The sequence below is a fragment of the Lipotes vexillifer genome, unplaced genomic scaffold (genome assembly GCF_000442215.2).
Source record: "Lipotes vexillifer unplaced genomic scaffold, Lipotes_vexillifer_v1.1 scaffold207, whole genome shotgun sequence".
Taxonomy (NCBI): Eukaryota; Metazoa; Chordata; class Mammalia; order Artiodactyla; family Lipotidae; genus Lipotes; species Lipotes vexillifer.
Genome location: NW_006784469.1, coordinates 620574 through 644626, shown reverse-complemented (window position 1 = coordinate 644626; position 24053 = coordinate 620574). Strand labels below are relative to the sequence as shown.

The window sequence follows — 24053 nt, the reverse complement described above, 5'->3', positions numbered from 1 at the left end:
AGCAGGAAAGCCAGGATTCCAAAACAAGTTGAACTCTAGTGTCTGTGCTCACAAGCAATAACTTAAAACAGTTTTACTTGAGACTAGACTAAAAGTCACAGGAAATTTAGCAGCTCCTGACCAATTCCTAGAGGAACCCAGTTAGAGAAAAATTAGGATACTTTTCCAGAATCTGGATAAGAAAAGAGTGAGTCTACTGGCGTTAGTGACATACTATCTCTTGCCAGACACAGGAAATACCCCACCCAGACATGGGGTGAGAATTCAGGAAAGACCCCACCCAGATGTGGGGTAAGAACTCAGCTTTCTCTCTCTGTGGAATGGCATTAGTCTTCTGCTTCTTTTAAAGACTATGGTTGAAGGTGAACTGAAAAGGAAAGAGTTGTATGACTGCCAGAAGGGAATACCCAGCTCACTGACCAAAGATGACATAAAGTGGGGGAGAAGTCTCAGAAAGCAGAAAGTTTCACCTCTGCTTTCATGCAAGAATGGGAGGTGTCTATAGAAGCACAGTAACCACTGGCTACCCAAGAACCCTGCAAGGTTCTTAAGGGATAGTGTTGGTGGCCTTGGATGGCTGGAAGAAAACACTGAGAGAAGACAACAAAGACAAAAACATCCCCAAAGTGGAATGAGCACCCCAAAAGACAGTGATAAAACTGACCTCATTGGAGAAACTTGTAAAAGCTCATTTTGACTCAATGTGGGCTACTGAGAGGTGTACCATGATGGCAATATGAGTTTGTCTTTTGCAGTATATACATAGGGTTGCTGAGTTTCTTTCCCTTTATCAAGAATGGCTTTGGATACCCGAGGGCCCACTGTTTTCCAGTAAGTTGAGATAGAACTACTGGACCATCCAGGGAAAAATATTCTCAGGCTTCTTGCAGGAGGCTTCAGTCCATACACACCGAACATCCACTTCATGCTCAAGACTACCTTAATCCTGAGCATACCACACAAAATAAAACACAGCTTTTGTCTCTCAGGAGCTTGTGCAGGAGGCATAAAAGGAAAAATTCAATCAATCAATAAAATCAATTGCTATGTAGTAAATTCTAGGAATAGGTCACTTTGGAGCAGGTACTGTACAGAGTAGCCACCAAGTCTGGTGACATCTGCAAATACATAAATAGTATGTTGATATTATATTCTATTAATGTTAGAATAATATCTAACTTTCTATGATCAACTAATATTTTTAGGATTTTAAGAAGGAAATAACATCTCACATGAGACTTGAAGGGCAGGTAGGCCAGAGAGGGCAGAAAACATCTGTGAATCTTTAAATCAATTTAATCTTGATAGAGCAGAATTTGGAGGGGTTGTAGGGCAGGCAGGAATTGATAAACAGTGAGGCTGACCAGAGGAGCAGGGGTCATGTGAAAGCCTTATATCCCCAATTAATAAGTTTGCACTTTATTCTAAAGGGAATGTAAGTTTTCTTACACTTCAGAAAAACAGTTCTGGATGGAAGATAATTGGGAACAAAGTAGGGATGATCACTGGAGACAACTGAGAAGTATTGATTTAGGAATCTAATGCAGTAAATGAAGAACAAAAATAGAAGTAAAGATGGCAAGAAATGGACAGATCTGAGAGATATTAAGGAGGTTCTTTGTAATTATTAAAAATGATTTGATTTCCTCTGAGAATAATGAAGAAGATGGTCTTGAACAAATCTTTGAAATCAACTGTTTTAAGCCATTACAACTTTATTCCTTTTAACCTAAAACTGGAAGAGAAAACAGTACCTTCTTGTAGTATGAGGCTAAGAAATGTATGTGACTTTTAAAAATCTGGTCAACAGTTGGATATTTTAATTAAGGGAAGCACTAAAAATTAATTATTTTAAATCAACAAATTCCTTGTAGCAAAAAAGTGGGGGGACTTCAAAATGTAAAGGATCACCTTCAAAACAGAAACAACACACGAAAATCAACTTTGTGTTGCCAGCTTATATTTCCAATATATTAATCTAAGTATATCAAATGGTTATAAATCTATAGGATACAGATTTGACCAAAGGTATACAATTTATATTGTACAATTATTTAAATCACCTCAATTTAATGACCAGATGGGTTTTGAAATTACCTGAAATTTTAGAGGATATTATAGTGCTCCAACGTAATACTAACTTCAGTACAGAAAAATTTGTTGAATTCAGCTCATTAGTCTGAACTGTTCATCATTATTTGTTCTTACTCCACTTACCTTTTTCCAGTGAAAGTAATACTTCTCCCTCTCTTCTTCCCTACTTCTCTTTTTTCCATGGAGAACACTGAAATGAACTCTAGAATTCCTGGGAGACAGGTATAATCATTTAGTAAAAGGAAAGTGGTACCTACCCTTGTCGGTCCTTGCACATTTTGTTAACTCTTCCCCATTGGAAATCGAGCCGAGAGAGAGCTTCCTGTAGCCTCGCCTTTTCCACCGGTGTGGCACTTTGCAATGCTGCTGCCTTCTTACTGTGAATAACGTCAATCCGACCTGAGATTTGTTTCAGGCTGTCTTTTATATTCTGTAATATTGAAATTTTAAAGCAAGTCAAAAATGATTCAGCTGTCTATGGAAAGAGAAGAAAGGAAATTTATCAACCCCCAAAGTAACTAATGGCCTTGCATTGTTAATCTATTGACTTTTAAAAGTCATTAGCCTTGAAGCCCAGTGATTTCAACATGCCCAACTTCAATGGATAATTCACAGTCCTCATCTTGATACAGGTGATCACTCAACTCCCTCCATCTTAAAACTTTATCTTCATTTGACTTCTGTAACCTGAATTTTTCTGGTTTTTCCTCCACCTTCTTGTCCACTGCTTCTGAGTCTGCTTTACAGAATCCTTCCCATCTTACTAATCTCTTAATATTGGAGTGCTCTAGCTTAGTTCTGACACCTTTCCTTGTCTATCTATATTACCTCTTATTTGGTCCCATGACTGTAAATAATCTCTATATGACAATGACTCTCAAACTTACATCTCCAGCCCTGACCTCAAGTCTGAAATCCAGACTCACATATCTAGGTACTTTCTTGACACTTGGATGTCTCATGAGTATCTCAACCTTAGCATAACCACATTCTGAACTGCATCCCCGTATCCTTCTCTTCCCATGGTTTTCTCTCCTTTGGTAAATGACATATCAATTGATAGTTATTCAGGCTGACAATCTTGCAATCATCCTTGGCATTTCTTTTTTAATCTCCAGTATTCAAATTGTTGGACAATCTTGTTGGCTCTACTTCTAGAACATGTCCAGAATTTGACCACTTCTCGTTATCTCCCTTGCTATTGCTCTGATGATATAAGTTATCCTTATATCTCACCTAGATTATCACAATAGCAACCTAAATGATCCTCCTGCTTCCAGTCTTGCCCCTCTCCCAGTCAATTCTCCACACAACAGCCAAAGAAATTCTTATAAAACATAAATCAAATCATATTAATTCTCTTCTCAAAACCCTCCAATGGCTCCTCATCAAACCCATAGTCTTTTTTTTTTTTTGGCCCAGATGCCCGACTCGTGGGATCTTAGTTCCCCAACTAGGGATTGAACCCGCGCCCAGCAGTGGAAGCGACGAGTCCTAACCACTGGACCGCCAGGGAATTCCTAACCCATAGTCTTTATCATGGCCTACAAATCTCTACATAGCTTGTCTGTACGCTGCCTGACATTATAATCTTATTTTTTCCTTATTCTGCTTTTTCTGTCCTCTCTGCCAAAAATGCTCTTTCCCTCCAAGACACTTATATGGCTGTTTTCCTCACTTCCTTCTCATCTCAGAAGAGCCTTATCTACTGTTCCATTTTAAGTAGCAGCCCCAACTGCTCTGTATTCCCTGTATTGTTCATTTTTCTTCATGGCACTTATGACTAACATGAAATTACACAACTACTGGTTTCTCTACATCACTAGACTAGATCCTATGAGTGCAGGGACGTTATCTGTCTTGCTCTCTATTGGGTTTCCAGAGCTCAAACCTGTGCCTGGCACATGGTAGGTACCCAGTGCATTTGTGTTGAATAAGTGAAAGTATCTCAAAATTTAACTCCATAATTTTAAAGTCTAGATTATATTTAAGGGGAAAATACACAATGCCATTAAGTAATAAAAATCTTTTAAAATATTAATGTTCAAAAAATGCTAAAAACTTACATATTTGTCTAGTCTTACAAATGTGAATTTGGTTATTTTGCTCATCTGACTTGTCAAAGACAAGTCAATTGAGTAAACATTTATTGAGCTCTTTCAGGACCAATACAGAGAAAGCAAAGGTAGGTGAAGCACAGTTTTATTTGTTTCGAAGAAGTTTTAAATTGATCTCATTGAGGTAGTAAGGGAGGATGTGGTTTGGAAACTGAAGGAAACAATTATAGTTTAGAAGTCCCAGTTAAATGATGAGAAATTATTTGATGAGTGGTCTAAGTGGTACCAAATCTTTTCTCAAAGTTCAGAAAAGGAATGAATCATATATCATATATGGTCACAAGCCAAGAAAAGGGCTCATAAAGAAAGTGCAATTTGGGGTAAACACAGCTGAGTAGCTGAAGTGGAAAGGACATCATACTTAGTAGGTAACACACATGCAAAGACAGGGAACATGAGTAGCTGTATACGACTGACATTTCAGAAATGTACAGGATCAGGGAAGATGGGTCAGAAAACAGAAGCTGGAGATGATTAATAATGTGCTTTAAAATACTGCATGTAATTCAGTAGACAGTGGGGAACCATGACGTGTGTGTGTGTGTGTGTGTGTGTGTGTGTGTGTGTATTAATTTCAAATATATACAAAGGCAGAAAAGGAAAAAAGGAAAGTAGTACAAACAGCCCCCATGAGCCCATTATCCAGTGCCAACACTTATGAAACCATGGACAATTTTGTTTCATTATATTTCCACTCATTCACCTCCTCAACTGGATTATTTTGAAACAAATTGATATATTATCCATAAATACTTCAGCATGTTTCCAATATACGTGAATTGTTTTCAAGGAAAGTACACATAATACCATATCCTACATCTAAAAACTTTAAAGTGTTATTAATGTAATCAAATATCTAGTTGTCCTTCATAATTGAGTTGAATTAAGAAAGTTGTTTAGGAAGGAAACTTGGCAGAATTCAGTGACTGTTTGTTGGGTGAAGAAGAGGAAAGACTTGAATAACTCCCAGGTTTCTTGCCTGAGCATCCGGATGAATACTGATATCTGAGTAAAAGGATTTCAGATGGATGAACAGGTTCTGTGTGCACATGCATTTGTGTGTGTGTGTGTGTGTGTGTGTAACAGATGATTTCCTTCTGGACACATATTATGAAGCCTTTGGGTTGTCAGACAATAGACATTCAATAGGCAGTTGGCAACAGACTTTGAGAATATGAATGAGATGGCAAATATCGTTGGGCCATACGTATTCTCACATTTCCACACGGTCTGGCCTTTCTGAGCAAAGAACATTGGCATCTGGGTTAGAGGATAATTGAATAGCAAACATACCTTGGTGTTTAGATTAGTGCATTTTTCCAGGGAGACTCAGAAGCTTATCTTTCTTGGATCCCTTTGCTTACATTCCAACTTACATTCTGAGGATAACAGACCTAGACCTTCCCCTCTCTCTGGAGAGGATGTGTTTACATTCCAGAGCAAAGGTCTCTCTCTGTCTCTCTCTTCCCGCCTCTCTCTCCCCTCACCCACCCAAGTCCCTCCATGTCTGTCTTTCTGTCTGTCTGTCTCTATCAGATGTGCCAAATCCTTTATATAAGCTCTAATGTTTATAATGTTGGGGTTTCTCTCTTGTACATCTGACCCCCCTCACTGCACGTCTCATGGGGATTTGAGTAATTAGTGAGATGTTCTCTGACCCAGAGATCACATGCTTCCTGTCAGGATAAATAAATACAGTTGACCCTTGAATAAAATAAGGGTTAATCTGTATAATTTACAGTTGGCCCTCCACATCTGTGGTTCCTCCGCATCCGCGGATTCACCCAACCATGGATTGTATAGCACTGTAGTATTTACTGTGGAAAAATATCCACATGTAAGTGGATCCATGAAGTTCAAACCCATGTTGTTCAAGGGTGAACTGTATAAATATAAAAACTTAACAGGTATCAATAAAATGAACATATTTGCTGACTTGCAGGCAAAATTGGGGTGGTTCAACCATGTGTGAGATGGAGACTAGGCAGATACGGGGTGCCTGTTGCTAAGCCTGCAGCTTCCCAGGTTGGCTCTAAAGCAAACTCCTTTGGGCAGCAGGAGAGAAGTCATGGGTAGATCTTAGGGAGCTTTCCTGCCTCATTCTAAGACTTTATGACTGTGGTACATGAGGACTTGTCTTGGGGGAAGATTAATCTATAGAATCTTGTGAGGATATAGATAATGTCGGTTGTAAGGGGCAAAAGTCAGTGCTTACAATGGGACCCTGAGGAAAGCAGCTGTGTGCCCAGGTCTTCAAATCAGCTAGACACAATGGTTATGGGTGATGTGAGTGAATTTCAGCGAGAGAGAGAGAGAGAGAGAGAGAGAGAAAGAGAGAGAGAGAGATTGTTTATAAAATTCCAAGGTGTTGTCTTCAAGCCCATGAACACCTTGCGATTAGAAGGTTTTATTATTTTTTTGTTAAGCAACTCAATTTAACTCTGTGGTCAGAATATGTATCTAACAAGTATTACCATGTGAGAGAAAGGAAGGCATGCCAACACAGAAATATCCTGTGAGATTCCTTATCTGGAGAAATGCAGGTTAAAATTGTCTTCTGCCAGTGTTACAGAATTGCTAGTCAGTGGAATATAGTAGGTGTTGTTTCATTACAGGAGAGATGGTCAAATTGCTCAGAAACTTTTGTTAGAGTGAAAGCGTGAGAAGAAAATTTGCCTAACGATGACCCTTTATGGAAAGCAGAGGTCGAGGTTGGAGATGAATATGTCTGAAGAGTAGATCTCATCAGACCTTGGAGAAGAACCAGAAGAGTAAAATATTTTAAAACTAAAGGGAGAATGAATATCAGGAAGGAGGGAGGGAGGGAGCCACCAACAAGTCAAATGCATCTAGGAACAGGAGTAAAAAGTCAACTGTGGATATTTAGGAGGTGACTGGTGATCTTATCAAGAGCAATCTCAGCATATTGAAAGTATGGAAATGTAAATCTGGACAGAGAAGACTGTCTTCCACTGTCAACCTCTTTCACTACAAAATTGAAAATAGCTTAGTACTACACTATGGTTTGCTTTATTTGACATAAGACACTTCTTTATGGAGGAAAAGTTTACTACAAATAAAAACAAAACTGAGAATATAACAAAAATTTTTAAAAAGACAGAATGGATCTTGTATATGTTATCAATGTCCTAGAAGTCCCTTCACTCAAGCAAACCTCTTATATTAGTTCTTTCTTTTATCCACCTGGCAAAATTTCATTACCATCTCCTGATGGCTCTGAGACTAGAGTCTTGGGTGGAATATTTAGGGCTACCCCACTAGCTGGATTAGGTCAGGTGCACAAACATGACTTATTTTCTGCTTCTGTTAACTCTGCTGACCTGGACAGCCTGACAAAATGACCTTTGCCAGTGCTTGCACTGGCTCAAATCCTGTTGATGTGAGTCATGGACTCCATGTTAACGAGGCTGCCAGCCCAAGGGCAAAATTCCAGAACTCTGACAAGTGCTCCACTTGATACCAAGCATCCAGCTGACTGACATGCTGATTACTGAAATTCACACTGGGGCAACCAGCCCCATTTGTCCATGTGTTGGGAGCCCAAACACTTAAAATGAATAGCTGTAATTTCCTAAAGGGGTAAAATTCAAGAGAAGGGAAGGAGGATCTTCCCCACTGGTCTAAAAGTAATCCATTCATGGCTTTCATGCGGGGTGTGTGTGAGAGAATATATAGTCTCTCTCTGATGATTTGAGTTTTCAAAGCTTCCTGATTTTAATCCAAATCTCTGGAGAGTTCCCAGTTCTCTGGAGAGTGATGGAATTGCTCAGAATCAAGTTATAAACAGTTTTAGCAATTCTGGGCAGCATGTTGTAAAGGCAAGAAAACTTTCTATCTTAAATGAGAAAAGCAAAAAGCAAAAACTGGGGCAGGAGATGTCATACTTCCTGGATACCTAGATAATAGTTCCCTGGTGCATTCTCAGAGAATGCTGCCAAAATTGGCTGGAGTCCAGGAAATCCTTTTTAAAGTCCCTACACATACTCTTGTCCCTGAGGCAATGCACACAGAAAAATGGTATATGCACCAAAGAAAATTCTGTAGCAGTTTCCATAGTTTAAAGTCAGAGATGAGATCTTTTATAGCTTTTTACTATTTTAGTTTGTCTAGAAATAAGTGATCTTTATAGTTTCTGACCCTCTGAAAATGAAACCATAGTCACTGTAGTTGCTATGGTGATAGAAAAATCCCTAGGATCATTACAGAGTATATTATTTCCATTTCTCTCCCTGAAATAGTTCCTTACCTTACCTGAAAATATGATGGCAAAATGAGGAAGCACACACTTTTTAGTCAACTTCCTTCCTGATGTTGACATGCACCTATGAAATGACCTCCCCACTCCCCATTTCAATTCTGTGAGATGTTTATTTGTCAGTCACTCTTCCTGGAAATGGAAATTTCAATTTCTGGAAGGCACGCATACATGAGTCTATATAATTTAAGTCCTTGATATTTCAAAATAGCATCCTTTCCACTCTGGTTCACAGAATCAAATAAGTTACCCTTAGTTATACACTTTTTTTTTTTTTTTTTGCGGTACGCGGGCCTCTAACTGTTGTGGCCTCTCCCGTTGCGGAGCACAGGCTCCAGACGCGCAGGCTCAGCGGCCATGGCTCACGGGCCCAGCCACTCCGCAGCATGTGGGATCCTCCTGGACCCGGGCACGAACCCGTGTCCCCTGCATCGGCAGGCGGACTCTCAACCACTGCGCCACCAGGGAAGCCCTATACACTTTTAATTGAGAAAATTTTGATAGTGAAGCAACTTTCACAACTGAAAGATGAAGTCCAGATATGTACAATAAGGGAAAACAGAAGACTATGAACTATACTGCTTTAACTCACATTTAGAGGTGAAAAGCCTGTTGTTTAAAGAAGAGCTCATTGATAACACAGTCATAGTAATATAGGCCTCAGCTTTGAGATAAATAATATTAAGAAATGTGGGTTTCCCTTTAAGAAGAGAATCAGTTTTTTAAGGGATTCATAACACAAACAATTTGAACCTATAAGTACTTTGTTGATTCAAATATTATGTAATAACTGTCTTTAATGAGCTAAAAAAGAGAGACTAAGACTACAGACAATTGATCTAGGGAACCAAACAAGGCACCTGTTTGCCAACTAATCAGGCTGAGATAAAGGTCTCAAGTAACTCTTAACTAGGCTCTGTTCTCTATCATAAGGGGCATATTTCTGCTGCTCAGTTTTTCTTCCTTTTAATGTAAAGCAACAACTACTCCCTTGCTGTCAGAATGTTCCACTATAGAGCATGCCTTTACCCACCTAAATGGTAAATCTATTTATATGAATGTCAAACTAGATACTGTAGAAAGTGAACGGGGCTGGAGTAGGAGACAGTGATATCTGAAAAATTGAATGTATTATTAATCACTTCTGATGAAAATAAACTTAAACAAGAACTTAATGAATTTTTAATGTCTTTTCTTACTTACTTCAAGTTGTTTTATAATTACTCTGGAAAGTGCCTATATGATTTCTGTTTCTAAAAGTGCTATTTAAAATAGCATATTGCTATTGTGCCTTCTCTGTAATCTATAACCTATAGGTATCCTTAGTCCTGTTTTATACCAAGAAGCAAGCTCAAACACAGGTTCCTAAGTTTAAAACTCTTACTGAGGTAAGATTTGAAATAATAGGTCGATCATAGGATGTGTATACAAACTGTAATCTGAAATTCTGTCTTCTATTTTAAAGTTTGTAACAAAATATTTAGAAATTATTTATAAAATATTTACTTCAAATTTTGCAAGTGCTCCCTTAGTAAAAGTGTTTCCATAAGAAAAGAAAAGCTATCTTAAAATTGAAACAATATAGTTTCAGATATATAACAAAATAAGCTAAAATATAAAATAATATGAAATTGTCTAAGTGTATTTTCCCCCAAAACTGACTTCCATGTTTCAATTATATTCTGGCTTGAAGTATATTGAATTTCATTTAAAAACTGTAAAATTGCTTTCTAGTGATTCTTCAGCTTTTATGTCCCAAAATGACTCATGTGAGCAGATGGCTATAAACACCTATAATTCACATTTTTTTAACCATATTTACTTCTTTTTTTTTTTACATCTTTATTGGAGTATAATTGCTTTACAATGGTGTGTTAGTTTCTGCTATATAACAAAGTGAATCAGTTATACATATTTACTTCTCGAAGAAAATTTCTATTTGCTTCACTAAAAGCTTCTTCATCACATCTTCTCCCACCTCTGCACCATTCAGTACTGTTAAGCATAGCCTTCACCACACAGCCCTGGTCTCTGTAGTCCTACCAAGTTCTGCTAGGCCTCAGGTTTCTCTCCACTGCTCTGAGAGCTATAGCTCTGTCTTCATTCATTAACGCAACAAATATCTGTTGAAAACCTACCATGTGCCAGATACAGTCTAGGTACTGGGGATAAAACAGTGAGGCGGAAAGACAAAGTCCTCCTTTTTCTGTTAGCTCACAAGCACTTTGCTGTAGCTTTTAGCCGAGTCGATCATTCAATGGCTGACTCCCTACATCTGCTGATGCCCACTATTGGACACTATTAGTGAATCTATAGAACCATCTTGACATCTTGTCTATCCCGTTTTCCACCTCCACCAATAAGATCCAGTTGTATCAAGGTGATATTTAGATTGTGGGAGTGGCTGAGATTGTCCACAGAGGCGGGGTTAGAGGAAAGAGGGCTGGGAAAGGAACATCAGAAAAACCCATATTTTGCAAGTGTGGAAGAAGAACTAAAGAATGATTCCTAAATTTATATCTCTAATTGAGATGATCTCCTGAACTTTGACTTATATATATCCAGTATATCCAATATGTCTCTTGATATCCACATGGATGTGTAATAAACATCTTAGACTTAACACATCAAAACTAAACTTACACTCAACCTTGCACCCTAACCTGATACACCTGCCGTTTTCTGCATGATACAGTTAATGGCAGCTCCATTGTCCCAGTTGTTCGTGCCAAAATTCTTAGTGTTATCTTTGAATCCTCTCTCTACCAACCCACATGCAACTGGCCACCAAATCCTATAGGCTCTACCTTGAGAATGTATTCAGAACTTAAACCCCCCGCCACTCTGATCCAAACCATCATCTCCAGCTTGGATAGTTCTGAATATGGGTATAATAACAGTGCTTTCCTAATAGGGTTTCTGTGGTGACCATACAAGCTACCACAAGTAAAGAATTTAGAATGGGTCCTGGCACATAATAAATCAGTAGCAGCCAAATGCCACTTATAGTCAAAGCATGAATATTTCAAAGGTTTTTTCTTCTATAAAATTATTCTCAGTTTCTGCTTTCTACATTGCTTTCTCCTCTTCATAAATTCAGTTACACTCATGCCTTATACTATGTATTTTGGCTATATTATGTCTCTCTTACTTTTATTACTTTCTAACTTGTTTGTGTAACTCTGACACGTGTATTCAATTAATGTTACAAATTACCAGAGCACAGGGATCACATCTTCTATTTCTCTTTTAGAGAGTTAAACATAGTATTCGAGGCTCAATACATATGTGTTAATTTGAAGTGAAAAGTTGAGTTGAAGCTCTGAATCTTAACTTGCTTATGAAAATCAATTTGAATGGAACCACTGAACCTTTAAGGTTTGTTACATTGTTCTTGAACTGTTGGAGACATGCATTCAGGCCTGAACAGATGTTGTGCGTGCTTCAGTCATCTCCCTGTTTATTCTATTTTACTTTTACTGGTTATTTAGCTGTTAGAGTAAATAGTGGAATAACAGTCCATCTGTATTTCCTGGCCAAGTTTCTCCATGGTTACCTCACAGTACCTCAGATACCTAACAACACAGTCCTTCATTTAGAATTATGCCTAGTTCCCCAGATGTCACAAAGCACCAATGAGAACAAAAAGAAAAATGCAAAACCTGCACTTCACTGTTCCAACTGTTCCCCAAAGACAACAATCCTAGCCGTCAGCACCAACTAAACGAAAAATGATTTCATAAATCCTTTTGTGATAGGTACATTTTGCATTATGTTGTGCACATTGTCAAAATCATTTTACAAAAAAATCTTGATAGAAAAATCGGCTCTTGCACATAGCAAAGGAGAATTGTGTAGAAGCAAATGCTTTTCTCATCATTCAAAATTAGATATACGGTATTCTATGTTTCTAGAACCAGGACATGCTTTTAAGTCTTGTGTAACTGCAAAGGAGCAAAGGAGGGGCAGATAGATTTTATGAAGAAAAATTCTACGGACGGCAATACAGTAATCCAGGGAGACCTGAAAAACTGATTACCACTGAGGAAGGGGATTGAAAAATGTGGACAGGATGCTTTTCTTTCTTCTTTTCACTTTATACTATTTTATCCTATTTAAATATACAATCATGAGCATCTTATTATTCTGATAAAGAATGGAAAATCTAGCATGTGTGATCAAGCAAGTTTACAGATAACTACTATACACAACTGAGTGTAATTAAGTCTGTACAAATTAATACAAATGACAGTACACTATTTTGGAAAAAAAAAAGGAAACATATTTGGTAATATTTTGCCCATTTTATAAATGATTAACGCTGTTGACACTGGGAGAACATGCTTTCTATCACAGTGTTTTACATTTGGGATAGAAAAGCAAAACCACTACTGTTTCATGTAATTGTTCTGAACCTAAATGCACAAATTAAAGAAAACCAACAAACGACAAAACAAAACATGTTAACAAATGTTTTTTTAGGATAGGGATCTTAACACTCTTCCTCCTTTCTTTATCTTTTTGGAAACCCCAGAGATTTCCCTAATGGTGAGAACATCCTTTTGCCTCAGGTTTGGAAAACTCAATTTGGGAATTTGTAGTAGTTGGTATCCATTAATTAAAGTGATTTACAATACATAGTTCTTGATTTTTTCCTTGACTGTTTAATTACATGCATTAGGATTCAGAAACAAGCAGACGGGTAAAAGTCATTGTATTAGATTGAACTATATGCAATTGCCAATGTTTGAACATTTTGACCCACATAATGCCAATTCATAAGGTTCAACTGAATGTTATTAAAGTATCAACATGCTCATGACTACCATTTTAAGCAAGAAAATTGATACAGATCAGCTTTTTTTTTTTTTTTTTTTTTTTTTTTTTTTTTAAGGAAAAAATAATGCCTGGAAAAAAAAAAAAAAATTTTTTTTTTTAGTTTTTTTTTATTTTTTTATTTTTTTTTGCGGTACGCGGGCCTCTCACTGTTGTGGCCTCTCCCGTTGCGGAGCACAGGCTCCGGACGCACAGGCTCAGCGGCCATGGCTCACGGGCCCAGCCGCTCTGCGGCCTGTGGGGGCTTCCCGGACCGGGGCACGAACCCGTGTCCCCTGCATCGGCAGGCGGGCTCTCAACCACTGCGCCACCAGGGAAGCCCCAGATCAGCTTTTTTAAATGGCAAAAGAAAAACAACAAAATAAATAACAAAAATAAGTCTCATAATTCCAAGGGAAAAAAAAAACACTATTGATTAAAGTATCCTTCACTTAGAGCTTCAATGCTTTTAAATAGTTTAAGTCATGGTTCTGAACTCAGAACAAAGGATTCTAAATTACTGACATAGAATTAGGGAAAAAAATGAATTCAACATATTTCAATGAAAAATAAAACTCCACATAAAACAATAATGACAACAACAAACTAAAAAATAGCATCCTATTCTTGTTAAAAGCCATGGAGCATGGAAACATGGAACAATTTAGAGCCTGCATCCTCAAGAGAAATATTAAAAAAATGAGCTATTCATTTGGCACCTAAAATTAACAGAAGAATGAAAAATTTTACCCCTGAATAAGTAATACTTAGCTTTGGAAATATAGTAAATATGAGTGAAAGTAAGTAAGATTCTCTAACCAAAGTTTTTGTCAAAAGCAAATGTTGTTTAGCCTATGTGCGTTCTCTTCTTTTACTTTTTTTTTAACTTTAAACTTTTTTTTTTTAACCTTTAGGCTACTTGCCAAATCTGGAAATAACTTTATGTATATTTTATGCTATTATTAACATTTTACTTAAAGTTTTTTTTACATTTAAGTATGCAATTTTATGTTTCACCACATTTTTTAAAATTTATTTATTTTATTTATTTATTTTTGGCTGTGTTGGGTCTTTGTTGCTGCGTGCGGGCTTCTCATTGCAGTGGCTTCTCTTGTTGCGGAGCACGGGCTCTAGGCATGCGGGCTTCAGTAGTTGTGGCATGTGAGCTCAGTAGTTGTGGCTCACAGGCTCTAGAGCGCAGGGTCAGTAGTTGTGGCACACGGGCTTAGTTGCTCCACAGCATGTGGGATCTTCCCGGACCAGGGCTCGAACCCATGTCCCCTGCATTGGCAGGCAGATTCTTAACCACTGCACCACCAGGGAAGCCCTCACCACATTCTTAGAGGCAATTTGTTTGCAGTATTATTTACATGGAAATTTAATTTACAATAATTTTTAAGACTTTGGATATATGATGAAGTAATATGGGTTTTGCAAAATTGGAAATTTATATAATTATACATTTTTTACAAGAATTTTTCTATATAATCCTACATGATTTCACTTTATCTTCACAATATTACTGCTGAGTAGGCTGGGACAGGTATTATCATTGATCTAATTTCAAAGTTAAAAACACTGAGACATAGAAATTTTATGTGGCTTGCCCAGGACACAACTATTAAGAGTCAGATTCGGTGTCTAAATTTAAGACTTTCATGTTCAAATCCAGTGCCTTGCCAACCACTCTAGCCTATTTTTGCCATAACCATATAATGCAAGCCAAGTGATTGGGAAAAATATTACTAATATTTTAATTATTTGTGGGTTTCTTACCACACACTTTCATAAATGATTGGTTTAAAATTCAGCGTGTACAAACCTAGAGCAAATTTCTCCATGCTGGTATATATGCTTAGTTTGTTAGAATTCATACATATGGATGATTTAATTCAATGAGTTAGGAAATAATGTAAAAGAGACTAATTTTGTTTCTTTTTTTAAATTAAAAAAATCAGTTTTTATTCTTGGAACTAGTAGATTAGCCTTGTTCTGTCCTCTTCAATCACAGACTTCATACCTAGATTTACCAGACTGTCATCCATTCATTCAACAGATGTCCACTGAGTGCCTATTTGTGGTAGGTACCGTCCTAGGAGTTGGAGATATAGTGGTGAACAACACAAACAAGATATTTTTTCTTCCTAGTGGTTATGTGTATGATGGATGTTGGTCACCAGAGGGAAAAAGTCAAAAGGAGTACGTGGCTCATTTGCAAACCACTGCAAACGGTAAAAATTGTATCTTTTGCTGTTGCTGACTCAGTATCACCATCTTAATAAATGTAGCTCTGCAGTTAAATGGATACACATACACTTAAATGCACGTATGTGTGTTTTAAGAGTTATAAAATCCTGCATGATTGCTTTCACATTTTAAGAAGGCGGAAATAATAGCTTTAGGCAGTTTTAGTTAACAAAAATGCCTTGAGACCCTTTGTAACTTGGCTAACAGAGGAGCACACAACTTTCATTTCTAAGAAAAAAAGGATTAGAGAAACCCATTAGTAGCTGTTGTGACAGCAGCCACTGGGGAGTAGATCTATCTTAAACCTGAGAAAGAGAAATTGGAGCACCAAAGACTCAAACTCCAGTTCATTTTCACTCTCTGGAATTTGTCTTTATCTGACAGATGAAGGCAACATCATACATAAATCTAATTCTTATCCACTTTATGCCTCATCTAGTTACCAGGCACTACATTAATGACATATCAAATTGGGAAGGGTGTTCAATCAAAAGGCATTAAAGTACTTATTAATTAATTTTTTCTGAGCTTCTAAAGAAATTTTTTAAAAGTTATATTTAGTGGCTCTATGGTAAGGTGTCCTTTCGATTTTTTTCCCCCTGCATTGTTAATGGCCACATGTCAAAATTATTTCCTAAATACAACTATATACTTTGGTGGAAACATTCTCCATAGGATGATTCACTGTCCTTACCTAAGTAACAAATCAGTAATTATATATCACAGATCAAAAAAATGACATCATAATTGGTCAAAGAACAGCTTGAATAGTTCATGAATAAAAGGAAAACCTCCACACAACTTAATTGCAACCGCAAAATTTCAACGAGCATCATGAATTGTAAGTTTTAACATGGAAGTTTCTGACTTCCAGAATTTATAGGACGCGAATTATCAAAATAGTCTTGCTAGGAAAATGGAAGGAGGCGGAGTGAGTCCTTAAAGTACATTTTAGCAAAGATGGGAGTAAACTGCAGCATGGGGGTCAAAATAGGACAACTGATGGGCCTGATAAAATAATGGCTGGGAGAAAAGAATGAATAATTTCCTATAAAAGAGAGACATGTAGAAAACATAAAGGGAAACTATCAAAGTACATATAAATATGAATTATAATGCAGTAAATATCTATAATCTCTTCACTATAAGAGAAGTGAAAATTGAGGTACTATATTAATGATTTAAGTATGATTTCAATTATAGGAAATAGATTAATATTTGTAAAGTACTTCAAAAATATAAATAGCAAATCAATCAAGCAAATAAATAGCAAATCAAATAAATTCCAAATCATAAAAGCAACTGAAAAAAGCAAATATATTTATAGCTGAATAAATGTGCTAGTTGAAAAGCTTAAACATTGTCCAACACCATACACAAAAATAAAATCAAAATGCATTAAAGACCTAAACGTAAGACTACATACTACAAAATTCTTAGAGGAAAACATATGCAGAACACTCTTTGGTGTAAACTGCAGCAATATCTTTTTGGATCCACCTCCTAGAGTAATGAAAACTAACAAATTGTAACAAATGGGACCTAATTAAACTTAAAAGCTTTTGCACAGCAAAGGAAACCATAAACAAAACGAAAAGACAATCCACAGAATGGGAGAAAATATTTGCAAACGAAGCGACTGACAAGGGATTAATCTCCAAAATATACAAACAGCTCACGCAGCTCAATATAAAAACAAACAAACAAACAAACAACCCAATCAAAAAAATGGGCAGAAGATCCAAATAGACATTTCTCCAAAGAAGACATACAGATGGAGAAAAAGCACATGAAAAGATGTTCAACATCACTAATTATTAGAGAAATGCAAATCAAAACTACAATGAGGTATCACCTCACACCAGTCAGAATAGCCATCATCAAAAATCTAGAGGCAATAAATGCTGGAGAAATGTGGAGAAAAGGGAACCCTCTTACACTGTTGTTGGGAGTGTAAATTGTTACAACCACTATGGAGAACAGTATGAAGGCTCCTTAAAAAACTAAAAATAGCACTACCATATGATCTAGCAATCCCACTCCAGGGCATATATCTGGAGAAAACCATAATCTGAAAAGATGCATGCACCCCAATGTTTATTGCAGCACTATTTAAATAGCTAAAATGTGGAAGCAACCTAAATGTCCATCGAGAGAGGAACAGATAAAGAAGATGTGGTACATATATACCACATGAATATTACTCAGCCATAAAAAAGAATGAAATAATGCCATTTGCAGCAACATGGATGGACCTAGAGATTATCACACTAAGTGAAGTAAGTCAGACAGAGAAAAGACAAATATCATATGATATCGCTTATATGTGGAAACTAAAAAAATGATACAAATGAACTTATTTACAAAACAGAAACAGACTCACCCGCTTCGAGTCACAGACTTTCACAATTACCAAAGAGGAAAGGTGGGGGGGAGGGATAAATTAGGAGTTTGGGATGAACATATACATGCTACTATATATAAAATAGGTAATCAACAAGGAACTATGGTATAGCATAGGGAACTCTACTCAATATTCTCTAATAACCTGTGTGGGAACAGAACCTGAAAAAGAATGGATATATGTATATGTATAACTGAATCACTTTGCTGTATACCTGAAAGTAACACAACATTATAAATCAACTATACTCCAATATAAAATAAAAATTATATTAAAATTTAAAAAGAAAAAGAAAAAAAAGAAAAACTTGATTTTTCTCAGAGAAATCATGAAATGATTACATTATTCCAAATGTTAGTCCAAAATATCAGTTCTTACAATGTGGTAACATATTAATAAAAGTCATATTTTTCCATGCACCAAACTATTCGATTATAAAGTTTAAGTAGAATTCAAAAAGCATTTGTAAACAAAGTTTGCTTTGATACTTTATATGCTCCATGATTATTTAATTTAGAATAATTACAATATTCTTTTGTTGGAATAGTATTAAACTGGTGAAAAATCTAACCCTTTATCTAGCATGGCCCTGTATTACAATGTACACAGAAACATTAATTATTTTATTTACCTTCAGATATTTTGTTCAGATTTGCATATACAGTACCTCCTTCTATTATCTAACTTTCCTAATACCAGAATAGAAAACCAGTCAGCTTGCTCACGGCATTAGTTTTGTCTTCATTCAAGTGACTGACATTATTAAATTTGTGCTTAAATGTGATGAAATAGATTCCAAAGGAGAAAGATTTTGACCAGAGTGATAAGATCTCCATCGCCAGCACTTTTGCCCGTGCTTCAACAGCAAGAGTGGAGTACCGAAGGCAAAGTTATCAATGAGAAGAAAGAAATCTTACATTTCTCAAGTGATCTTCTACCAAGTTCACAGGACACCTAAATTCTCCTGAGCCCCAAATCTGCTGAGAATGGGCTTTTATACACCCATGCTCCAGTTTCTGGTGAACACAGAAATAAATCTTCTATCTTCTCTCTGAAAACATTTCCAAAATCTGAAAATCTCTCCTTACAACCCTAGCCCAAGCCACTGGCATCCGTTCTTCAACTGTCCTCCTTGTTGTTACCCTTGATCCCCTACAGTTCTACTCTCAGTGGGGCAGCCAGTGTGATCTTTTTAAAGCATAAATCCGATCACATCAGTCATCTTCTCAAAAACCTACAACAGCTCCTATCTCGCTCAGAAAGAATGGTAGTCTTTATGACGGTCCACCATTGTTTGCTTATATTCTGTCTCCCTCTGCTTTAACAAAAGCTGTATGAGGATGGAGTCCATCGGTTTTGTTTACTGCTTTTTAAGCACTTAGAGCAATGCCTGGTATATAGGAAGTGCTTAATAAAGATGTTTGAATGAATGAATCCTCACTCCTTACATTATTGCCTTGACCTAATAATTCCTTTTAGGTCTCAAGGGTCCTGCATAAAAGCTGAACCAGTCAAAGAAGACTGAACGACTTTTGCTTTACGATCTCTGGCTTTTTCAGCAACAACAAGCTCTCCCCAGTGCTGCTGAGGTTGAACAAAGGCTGCCTTTACTTCTTGATCTTATCTAAGCTCTACATTGGGCCCAACTGTCCTGTCAACATCTGTGAGTTTTCTCCATTTGTCCACACTTCTTGTCACCCACCCTGGCTACTAAAGACACAAAACATTTTATCCACCTCAACCAGAGCATCTTTAATATCATCAGTTTAGAATCTTTAATATCATCAGTTTAGATGAGACAACTGAAATGATGCGTGTCTGACTTCTTTCTTTTCTTCCCTTTCTTTTCCTCTTCCTGCCTTCCTTTTCTCCTTCTTTATTTCCTTCCCTCCTTTCTCCCTTTCTCCCTCACTCCCTCCCTTTTTCTCTTGCTGAAGTATAGTTGATTTACATTATTATAATAGTTTCAGATGTATAACATAGTGATTCAATATTTTTATAGAATATATTTCATTTAAAGTTATAAAATATTGGCTATATTTCCTGTACTGTACAATATATCCTTGTAGCTTATTTATACATAGTAGTTTGTACCCTTTAATCCCCTACCCCTATCTTGTCCCTCCCCCCCTTCCCTCTCCTCAGTGGTAACCACTCACTAGTTTGTTCTCTATATCTGTGAGTCTGCTTCTGTTTTGTTACATTCATTTGTTTTGTTTTTTAGATTCCATACATAAGCAATAACATACAATATTTTTCTTTTTCTGTGTGACTAATTTCACTAAGGGTAATGCCAACAAGCACATGAAAGTTGCTTGCTTCCTTTTATGGAATCTTTCTGAACTGGCATAGATTCAGTGAGAATTAGAACTCAGGACACTTTTCCTATGAACTGGCCACACCAGTCCTCAGTATACTACCATGTTTTACCCAAATTCACCCTTGCTATGCTCAACATAGTACCCTTGAAACCACTGCATGAAAGGTGGTACAGAATAGGGGCTAACAGCTCAGAGATTAAATCTACTTGGCTTGGGTTCAAATCCTTGCTCAACCGATACTAGCTGTGTCAACTCTGTCAAGTTATTTTACTTAATATTTCTTCAGTTTCTTCATCTATAAAATGGGGATAATAATTTTAGATATTTCATAGAGTTACGGGGAGGATCAATTAGTTAATACAAGTTATCGAGTACCTAAGCCCTATATACAAATTGATCCTCCTTATTGCAAAAGATAAAGCATAGTTGTCATCCTTATTCTAACCCATGCTCTTATTTTTGTCCTAATAATTGACCTTTATCCATGCCAATCCCTAAGTGAGCAACTAAGGCCTAATTAAGCAACTAATTGATAATATTGGCTTTGATATAAGGATAAATATTACTTTTGTGTGTGTTTCTCATTCATCGCTAGGTATGCCTTAGCTAATGTATTAGCTATTAAATGCAGATTTACAATGTAAATAGGTGTTTATCTGGTTAGTTCTTGTCAAAATGATTAGGTAGCTTTTGAATTCAATACATCTATGGAAATCATATGTGCTATATTATTTATATTTTGTTCAGAAAGTAATTATTTTAACTTATTGCACATTATTTGTGTTGTATTATACTTAAAAAATACGTATGTTAAACCACAGCAATATCTACTACAGTTCTGTAATTTGATTCATGCAAATCTGTCAGGAATAAAATCAACCACAATTTAATTTCAAACCTTCTCAACCAGCAGCTGTACAATTTATGCACTGCTTTTCTATTTTTACTACTAGATAATGACAATGATGAATGCCTTTAAGAGGAAGTACGTATTCATTGAAAAGACTGAGATCAAAACTATCCCCCTTCAAAAAGCTCATAGAGGTAGGAAGCCCGTTTGCTTGCTGCAGGAGATATGCTGGGAGTGAGATGGAATTATGCCCCAAACTCCATCCAATGAGGACTCAATAACCAATTAAATTAAAACTGCGATAATAATACTTTTTTACAAACCACAGTAACCAATACCATTGTAATTGGTGTCAGCTTTAATACTATTAAATATATCTGAAAGAACAAAATTATTAGCTATGAGTGCAGCCAGGGGCCCATCATTCTGAGTGTGCCAGGGTAAGAGGTATGAAGACAAAGATATTCAATTGGCAACTTAATAAGTTTAGGGTTACTGCTCTCCTGACCTATATGTCCATGAACATGGAAAGGAATGAATATTAGCTCATTAGCAGTGATTTACATATTGAATGACAATGATGAACTTACAAACTGTGCTGTCATGAGAAATTAGTTAATGTGAATTATGAGAGGTATGCTGGCATGTCTCCTTTATCAGTTGATTTTCTTTTCTTCACTGTACCCATGAGCGATTTGACTTTTACTTCAAAGAGAATAAGAAATAGCACCATACCAAAATGATGGAGTAGTTCCAGGGATCCATGCATCCCTTACTCTATTTTAGTGTATAATTTTGTAGCTTATTTGATATGATGTAAGACATTAAACTCAAATCACTCGAGATATTGCTACTCTGATTTCTAAGACAAACAAATGTCTTTATCTATTTGTATAGTTATGCAAATATGTGATATGGAATGAGATCCCAAGAGATTCATTTAGAGTATAAAATACTTTAGCTAATAGGTGCTGCTGAGAGCAAACTTATCTTCTGTCTATAATCTTATGCTATTTGCTTTGGCAAATACCAAGCTCTGGCTATACTATTATCTTTCATTTGGAGTGTGAAATGTATGATCACAAAAATTATCTTGAGACACACATTATTATGTACATTTTCTTGATGCTACATTTATTTATCTTCAGACACTTCCCTCTAAAATTCAAACCCTACTTCTTCATCATGTTTTGTCTTATCAGAATTCATAAACTTATAGTTGGTGATTTGAAAAAATGATGGATTTGGTTGGAGGCTTTTGCCTGGTGATTTTAAATAAAGTATTTTATTGCTTTGTATTCAATTAGATACCATATGTTGTGGTATTGATACTGACACTACTTTGAAATTGAATGTGAATATTATAAGTGGAAAGAATATTAAAACTGTATACAAAAGATATAATTTAAAACCTCATTTAATTTCCCCTTTTATGGGAAAAGAAAGACAAGTAATGTATCAGTTGGGAGTAAACTGTTTGTCTAGCAAAGCTTGTTTTTTGGAGAGTCCTTTCTGCCCTGAATGTATAAGCAACTATTATTTTAGTGCGTTCCTTTGTCTTAGGAAGTCTCTTAACATTAAATATTATAAAATACCTATTCAATTTTATGTTTCTCTTTCTACACTAGATTTCTAAAGCTAACCATCTTGTAAACTATTTTAAGATTTCCATGTGTTAAGTCAGAAGGCCTTCACGGTATACATTTAAGTAAAATGTTCTGGTACAGCAAATGATCAATATGATGATCTTGTAAAATCTGAATGAAAGTGCTTTGCTTTTACCTTCAGAGACTCCTCTTGTTTGAAGAGATCTTCAAAATCTTTAGCACAGAGGTCAGGAGCATTGAGAAGTTGTTCCACTTCTGATAGGGCTTGTGAGACATGAGGAATCTCAGTCAGGTAAGTAGAAGGCACATAAGAAATTTCCAAAGGCATTTCTTCAGTCATCACCATCACTGATTCTTCATGGACAGTGTGCTGGTATAGATATACAAAAGAACAATTCTTTTAGCTTCCTAATATGAAAAGACCTCTATTGAATTCATATAGATTCCAGATTATAGCTGACAGAGGGCTGGAAAGTAGATCAAAAATGCATGATGATAAGTCTAGTAAAAAGGTTATTTATTATTTATATATCCTCTCTTCCAAAATGTGTTAGAAGCATTTTATAATAAGAGATACACACACATGAATACACCATGAATATAAGATTGAAAGACCAAGAGCCGTAAGATCATGAGAGGGGTAGTTTTACCCTAAGAAAAGAATACTTTTTACAACTGGATTTAAAAATGTAATTCTAAGCTTCCTGGAAAACTAAGTATGGGGTGGGATGGGAGGGGTCTACATCTATGATATTCATACCAAAGGGAACCTTTCCTATACTTTCTTCCCCTAATCTTGACTGAGGTACAAGAGGGACAAAGTGGTTTTGGTTGGTAGCTAGCTTTCTATTAAGCACGCTTCTCCTCCAAATTCCTGACATCAGCTGTCTCTTTGGTTTTTTCTTAACATCTTTATTGGAGCATAATTGCTTTACAATGGTGTGTTAGTTTCTGCTTTATAACAAGTGAACCAGCTATACATATACATATACATATATCCCCATATCTCCTCCCTCTTGCCTCTCCCTCCCACCCTCCCTACCCCACCCCTCTAGGTGGTCACAAAGCACCGAGCTGATCTCCCTGTCAGCTCCTCTCTTTGATGCTAGATTCTTGCTAAGTTAAACTGCTTATTAAGGTACTAGATAAGTAGGATGAAATTTACACTTTAATAAGAGCTCGTGAAAGCCTGAAGATCTAAGGGAGCACCAGCTTCTCCTCCTGCATCTACACTTTCCTATCTGCCATTCAAGTGTTAGGACTGATGGGCATCTGGGGCTCAGAGTCTGTTTGGAGTCTGTTTGGTCAGGAGTGCCTCTTTC

General features: G+C 36.5%; 1 protein-coding gene across 1 annotated transcript in view; it reads right to left on the bottom strand.

Moving 5' to 3' along the window:
* The window catches only part of DMD (dystrophin), a 1809438-nt gene that overhangs the window by 1241818 nt on the left and 543567 nt on the right, over positions 1-24053 (bottom strand). The window contains exons 40-41 of the mRNA XM_007456856.1: positions 22907-23101; positions 2352-2524 (exon numbers count right to left, since the gene is read on the bottom strand). Coding sequence (XP_007456918.1) covers positions 2352-2524; positions 22907-23101 — 368 coding nt within the window. The remainder of the gene's footprint in view (positions 1-2351; positions 2525-22906; positions 23102-24053) is intronic.